Source organism: Cariama cristata, unplaced genomic scaffold, assembly GCF_000690535.1.
Source record: "Cariama cristata isolate BGI_N322 unplaced genomic scaffold, ASM69053v1 scaffold660, whole genome shotgun sequence".
In the NCBI taxonomy this organism is placed as follows: Eukaryota; Metazoa; Chordata; class Aves; order Cariamiformes; family Cariamidae; genus Cariama; species Cariama cristata.
Genome location: NW_009592749.1, coordinates 28,950 through 36,426, shown reverse-complemented (window position 1 = coordinate 36,426; position 7,477 = coordinate 28,950). Strand labels below are relative to the sequence as shown.

Genomic DNA, 7,477 nt, shown 5'->3' with positions numbered 1-7,477 from the left:
TGGACTTGATGATCTTTGAGGTCTCGTCCAACCATAACGATTCTATGATTCTATAAGTAAACCTAGTGTCTTGGAACTTCACGGTGAGGAACTTTTGGTTGATTACAGGGCTTTTCCTTAGGGGTATGGACAAGGTTTTGCAGGAGTTAGAGGGAAATCTTAGTTGTGTGAAGTAGCAGGAGAGCTAGCTTTTCACCTTGTCAGGGAGGGCAATAAGGAAATAAGTCAATTGATTCTGCAGAATCCAGTCCTCGATGTGTGAGTGACAGCCGTAATCATTACGTTACAATTAGGACCTTCTGCAGCCTCAATCTGGCTGTGTCTATTTCTGCTTCTGGTTGTTTCACACTAGTACTGGGCTGTGAACGAGGGAGCAAACTTGACGAAACAGCTGCAAGTCAGCTGCACTATCAGCTTGTGAGTCAAGGGTAATCATTCTCTTTATTTAAGTGCAATATGAAACGAGGGCATGAAACTTTACTTTTAAGGAGCTGTAAATATAAGCCCTGCAAGAAGATGATTTTGTTTATTGTTGTATTTTTTCAGGAACTGCAAGGAATGATGATGCCATGAGTAAGGTATGTTTAAGTTCATTGGTGAAGAGCTACCAGTGAAGGCATATGTGCAAAAGGTCTTACATTTTAAATGCAGAAATAGATTTGGTCATAGTGTCCAATGCTTTTAATCTGTGAAGAGTTGTTACTTTAAATACACTTTTCATGGCTAATGATGGCCATATCTAAGTCTGTCTGCGTGTCTATGCTTTTTTTTTACTCTGTCTTTTGTCTGGAATTCAAAATTCAGTCATGCCTCAGGGAAGAATCTGCCTATAGCCCTGTCTTCATGGCTTACAGAATTTAAACCTCAGAATTATTGCATCATTTATGATCTGGATAAACTTTTTAACATTGAAGAAATTCAGACACATATGAACATGCAGAGATACCTTTATTAGTTCTTAAGATGTGTGTTTTATTTCCAAAAGTTTGCACTTAACATAAAAAGGGTCTGTGTGGGACGTAATTCCTCAGACTTCAGAAGAGAGATGGCAAATGCCACTTAAAATTTAACCTGCTAGAACATGTATATATTCACATAATGCAGGACAGTACTTGTCCTAAAGACTTTCCAATCAAATTGGTTATGATAGCATTAGGAAATGAAATTAATTGTCCAATGTCATAGGTAGAGACAGAACTTGCGTCACCTGAATCTCAGCTCATTTCTCAATCTCAAAGCGTGCTGGATGCCTGTCAAAAAGAGAGTTTAGGGGAAAGTCACGGAACTTCAATCAGGTTTAATTAGCATAAACCTCCATTGCTGATGCCCGTATTAAGAAATAAACACAAGCAAACAAAAAACCCCAGAGAAACACATCTCAACTCCTCTCTTGTCCTCCCCTCTTCCTGGTCTTCAGTCCCCTCACAGCACACACGTTATACCCTGTCCCTTTGGTGAGGCAACAAGGCAGCACAGGAGACTGGGGTCAGCGTTTTGTGGTTCCTACTCACTTGCTCCTGTGCAGGTTCCTCCACTGACTGCAGCCCCGTTACCGTTGCACCTCCTCCTGCATCTCCTCTCTGTCCCTCCTTGGGGCAACTCTTGGGCTTCTGCTTTTGCTTGGGGCAGCTCTTCTTCTTTGGCCTTCCTCCCACTCTGCTGTCCCTCCTGCTCTGGTAGCTTGGTTCTTTCTCCTTTGCCCCTGCTTGGGCAACTCTCCTGACCTGACATTGTCTTTAGTGTCTCCGCCGGCTCTAGCATTGTCCCTCACCCAGCAGTTACCACACTTTTTAAAAGATGTTTTTGCATAGGCACCATAAACTTCTCCAATTCATTCCGTTTTGGTGCACTGTGGGTCTGTTTTGTTCATTTCTAAGACAGCTTGAAATGGCTGTGTCTGGCACTGGGCAGTTTGTGATCTCCTGTGCAGGTGACCCCTGTGCCACCCCTACCCACCCACCTGCTAGCGAAACCCTGCAACTTTTGCCAAATAAAATACTCTTCTGGTGTATTTACAAGAGTTGGAGTATGGTGTTGGGATTTTTTTTAAGAATCACTTTGAAACCTTCAATAACTAATGGGTGAAGCCAAGTGAGAGGGATAGACCAGGTGTTTTTTTTTCTTTTGTTTTATTCACCCGCTTGTTCAGTAGGCATCAGTAGTTTAAAGAGACCTGAAAAGAAATGTGACTTTTTTGCTTTTGTCTAAGAGCAAATTGTAGCTTATCTGGCAATAACAACATTGCTTCCAGAATGGTCTGCATCGAGTGACTTCTGATCACAGCTTCAAAGACAAAGCTCATCCCTCAAATCCTTCCATTGCAAAGAGAGAATTGAAACAAGATCATTCGGCTCCTGGAAGAACTGGAGCTTCTTTTGCAGATCTTGTACAGCATATATATCTCTCTCTCTATATATATATCTGTATATCTATATCTCTCTGCTCTCTCACTCTGGCTAGAAACATCACTGTGTAATTTTAAAATAAAGGGGTACATTTAAGACCAACAAATCTTACAGAATTAGACTGCTTTATTGGCAAAAGCCTGCGTTGTTCTGAAGCAGTACTCATCAGAAATCATCTCGAGTTGTGTGACTCTGTGAGGTTGGGAGTTGTACTCTTGAATTCAGCGTTCTGTGCAGAACTGAATCCATGTTTCCTCTCCTCCTCCTCTCAGGTTTCCTACTGTTCTGCCTCTCCTGGAACTGCTCTCTAATGAGAGCTTAATTGGCTGCTAACTGTTTTGTCTGCAGCACAAACGGATCTCTTTGGAAGACTGTTTGCACTGTGTATCCGAAGAATTGTGACAACTTTAAAGTGATTTTTATTTGGACAAAGCATGCTGACAACATGCAATAAAGTGAAATGCTTGTGATTTATTAATTACTGTTCGGGAACAATGGAGGTGAGATTGCTGCAGGTTAGAGGGGCAGGTTTAGAGCCGGTTTAACACATGCATGCACACCTCGACACCCACTCAAGTTGTAATGCAAGCCCTAGTCAAGTAGGGCCATGTCTGGGACTTTGAAATCAAATTATTTATTCTTCATTTTTTGATTTGCAGGCCACTGGCTCAAGGGGACCAGAAGAGGGTCTTCCAACTTTGACTGTCACAACAATCCTGGTAAGGCAGTGACATAACACTGATCATGGCTGGGAGATAGCTGGAATTACACTTTGCCTTTTTTTTACCACCCATATATTTGCGGGTGGTTTTTTGGGCTGTCTTTGACTCTGATACCCCTGTTCATCCCAGACAGTGTTTTTGGAGCGCTGGCTCAGTGGTGCAGAGGTGTGAGGTGTCTCTAGTTTGCAATGGGAGGGGATTTGAGGGCTATCAAAGTCAGCCCCCAAAATGGACTGGGCATACATTTCTAGAAATGACTGCTCTGTGAAGACAGCCAGGCCTTTTCACTCAGTTCAGCCACATCGAAGGGTTGTCATGTTACCGTTGTGTTGTTTCTGTCCGGCACTGGAAATATGTAAAGGTCACACAGGTCCAGGGATTAAAAACAGGCTATATAAAAAAAACAGAGAATGCATTACCACATGCACCAGACAAGCAGGACTATTCAGAAGAAGCTGCAACGGTAAATTTTCTGATTCTGATGTCAGGTCCTGCACCATCATGTGACCCTCATTGGATGCTTTGATGGGCCAAACGAAATGTGTTTGGGCTTTTAGACTGAGAAGAGATTGTCACTTACTTCTGCGGTACTTGTGGCTTGCAGAATGCAGCTGCGCTGCTGGAGGTGTAGTCTATGAGTAGTGGTGGCAGATGGCTCCGGTGAAGATCTTTCAAGTTTGGAAATGCTGTCCCCCCAGTAATGTGGATACAGGGCTTTGGGGAGGATTTGCCACAAAAAAAGGTTTAATTCACAATCGGTTGCACTGCAGACTGCGGGAGCACGTAACTGTGTATTTCTCCCTCAATATGCAGGAAGATCCTTACGTCATGGTGAGAAGTGCAGAACTGGAGGGATACTGCATTGATTTGCTGAAAGCACTTGCGGCAATGCTTCACTTCAGCTACAAGGTGAAGGTGGTGAGCGATGGGCAGTATGGTGCCGTCTCTTCCAATGGGAACTGGACAGGGATGATTGGTGAAATTTTGAGACAGGTAAATTTCAATTTATATTTTTGACAAACTGCAGCTCTAGAAGGAAAGAACAGTGCCAGCAGCTCTTGGATTTCATTAGAATTTGCTCAAGGACTGAGCAACTTGGAGTCATCCTGCCTGTTGTGTAGAGCTAACGAATAGCAAGACTTGTAGGGGGTTTTGGCCTACAAATATGGAAACTAAGGAACAAGGAGACAATGGCCATAGCAGGAAATCATTGTTACAAGGCGGCGCTCCTGGTGCAGTGCTTTTCTTGTTTCAGAGGCTACCAAGTGTTTCTTTGTAGTGTGAGGGACTGTACAGACATCTTAGCTCACTAGCGAAACAAAGATGATGGCTTTAAGGAAAATTTACCTTGAATTTAACCACTAGGTCAAACTCGTCTCTTTCAGACTTGTAATCCCTTAGACTCTTCAAGGAGATGCTTGAATGCACATCTTACCCCATCATGTGCCATTTCCTATGGCTAGCATTCTGTCATCTGGTGGTAACATTTGAATTAAACCTTCTTTGCATCTCTGAACTCAGTACTGTGTCCAGGTGTCGGTCACGTAGATGCTGCAGCCAGAAACAGAAAGGAAGACGCCTTCTGGTTTTGGTAAACAAACCCAACGTGGTTCATGGTGCACAGCCTCAGCCTGTGTGTGTGATGCTGAAGCAGGAAACCAGAAGGCCCAGATACCAACTAGCACCCCACTATGAACCATGCAGAAGGGAAAACTTGTCCTGTTTCTTGGAGCTCAAGTGATAGCTGTGATGATAGCTGTCTTTGGCACAGAGAAGTGATTTGCCGTGTAGATATCTGCCCGCTCAGCCTGGGAAGCATTCTGTTTGAGTGACAGAGATCTTCAGATAGGTCGAATGGTTGATTAATTTTATCTCCATCTTATAGGAAGCAGACATTGCAGTGGCTCCACTGACAGTCACATCAGCAAGGGAAGAGGTGGTCTCCTTCACCACACCATTCCTGCAGACTGGGATTGGGATCTTGCTTCGAAAAGACACGGTCTCTCAGGAGATGTCTTTCTTCCACTTCCTGGCGCCTTTCAGTAAGGAGACCTGGACTGGCCTTTTATTTGCCTACGTGCTGACGTGCTTCTGCCTCTTTCTTGTTGCCAGGTATAAATTAATTTGTTTCACAGATTTTGTTCAAGTCAACTCTTTCTCAGCTATGAAGAGATCTCAGTTTCAAAGAAAGTACCAGGGTGCATTTTGCTTTGAGCAACCTTCTGAACAGGTCCAGAACCAGGGCTAATGAAGCTTAGGTCATGTCAGATTAAGACAGCATTAAGAGTAGGATCTGCCCATGAAGAGCACCGTATTTCTTGATGTGATTGACCTAGGGTTGCTAAAAGGATGGTGTGTTTGTACGTCAGCTCTTCTTTCTCACTTTCATCAGAGTTTGTTTTGAACTACAACCATGTTCCTACGTGCAGGTCTCTCTCCTGGTGTATTTTTACGCACTGTATGCTGCACTGACTTGTGGAAGGGATGCTCTCTGCCCTCTCTCCACCCCCTTCCCAGGAGATTCAGCTTTCTCCCCCTTCCTTGATTAGGCCGCACTAATGCTCTCTGCAGCTGTGGTCTTGAACAGAAGCTCTAGTGCTGCTCTTCTAGTTTAATGCACAATCTTTATAGGTAAGGATTTGCTCCAAGGAGCAGCCTTCAGTCTGATGTTACAGAACAGAGCCAATATTGCCGCTCAGGTGTGCCAGGGAGACCAGCTTATGCAACGGTGCGGGAAGAAGGTGTCTGGCAAACCTGTGGCAGGACCCCTGAGCCACCGCTATTGCAAACGACTTGAGGCATTGAGCAGGAGTACTTTCCTCTGCGCCGGTTAAACTGGAACTCAGGTGAAGGAGGAGCTACCAGGGAAGGAAGGGGCATTTCCAGGCTATCTGCACTGCTGCGGTCACACTGCAGGATTCTTTTTTTTTTCCCCTGAATGTCCGGTTTTATCCTGTCATTTTCCCACAGACTGAGCCCCTGTGAATGGAATGAGCCAAAGAACGAAGAGAACCACTTCACCTTCTTAAATAGCCTCTGGTTTGGAGCAGGAGCACTTGCCCTGCAAGGTGAGCTGGGAGGACTGCAACAAAGAAGCTCTGGGAGCAGTATGATTTTTAAGATGATTTTATATCCAGCTGTCATCTGTCTGTAATGCTGGTGTGCTATCCTGGTGGGGGAAAAGATGTTCCAGTAGGGACACTTGGCAGCAGTAAAACTTCCAATTTGGGGAGTTTTGATTACAGACTTGTTGGAATTGTACAGACGGCTGGCTTCAGTTGAGGAGTGTACGTGTGCTGCTGTAACAATTGCTCCAGGGAACGTCAAGCCTAACTATCGCACTGGTGCTTTGTAGAGTGGAGTTCTTTGTTGTTGCTTTTGGCCACTGACGTTGCTTCAATTCTGCATTGCGTGCAGTATTGATGCAGTTCAAATCAGCCATAGTAGGTCTTTTCAGGCTCATGCATTAAGTAGCTGCAGGGCAAGTTTTGCAGTTTGGCCTTTATTTAAAGTTAAGTCTTTAACTCAGGCTCATGAATCTAAAGTTCTTTCTCTCTCACTGTGTGTCACCTCCCATATGTTGTATTGGCTCCTCTGGTCATGCAGGTGTCACCCCTCGGCCCAAAGCGCTCTCTGTGCGGGTCATCGCTGCTGTCTGGTGGCTGTTCACCATTGCCTTGTTGGCTGCCTACATCGCCAACTTCACTGCTCTGCTGAGCTCTGGCAGCGAGCAGCTCCCAATCCAGACTTTTGAAGATCTTGTGAAGCAAAGAAAGCTTGAGTTTGGGACTCTGGACGGCTCCTCTACTTTCTACTTCTTCAAGGTGCAGAGAATCTCATTGCGCACATACATGTGCTGTCAAACTGCCAAGCTGGGGCCAAGTTGTCTAGCTCATACCTATAGGTCCTCATACCGTCCTCATTGCTGTAGACTCCATCAGTTTTCCTGTGATACTTCAAATAATGTGATTGATATCTGTTGTTTTGTTCATCTCCTCTGCCACCTTTTCTCAGAGAGAAAAGCATGCAGAGGACTATATTTTTATAGCGTATTCTCTTTTAAGAAAGCGGTGCTAGTCCTCAGGGGTTATGGTTGTGTACCTTGAACGCAAGGACAGACGTAGGTAATTTCTGGGTACATTAACTGGATGCCTGCAAAGGTTGGGTTTGGGGGGTGGGTGGGAAATATTTAATTATAGAATCATAGAATCATTTAGGTTGGAAAAGACCTTTAAGATCATTGAGTCCAACGTTAACCTAGCACGGCCAAGTCCACCACTAAACTGTGTCACTAAGATCACATCTACACGTCTTTTAAATGCCTCCAGGGATGGTGACTCCACCACTTCC

General features: G+C 44.6%; 1 protein-coding gene across 1 annotated transcript in view; it reads left to right on the top strand.

The window, feature by feature from the left end:
* Positions 1–560: 560 nt before the first annotated feature.
* LOC104166985 (probable glutamate receptor) overlaps positions 561–7,477 on the top strand; it is a 10,150-nt gene continuing 3,233 nt past the window's right edge. The window contains exons 1-6 of the mRNA XM_009707474.1: positions 561–578; positions 3,065–3,124; positions 3,941–4,120; positions 5,013–5,239; positions 6,098–6,195; positions 6,734–6,951. Coding sequence (XP_009705776.1) covers positions 570–578; positions 3,065–3,124; positions 3,941–4,120; positions 5,013–5,239; positions 6,098–6,195; positions 6,734–6,951 — 792 coding nt within the window. The 5' untranslated portion in view covers positions 561–569. The remainder of the gene's footprint in view (positions 579–3,064; positions 3,125–3,940; positions 4,121–5,012; positions 5,240–6,097; positions 6,196–6,733; positions 6,952–7,477) is intronic.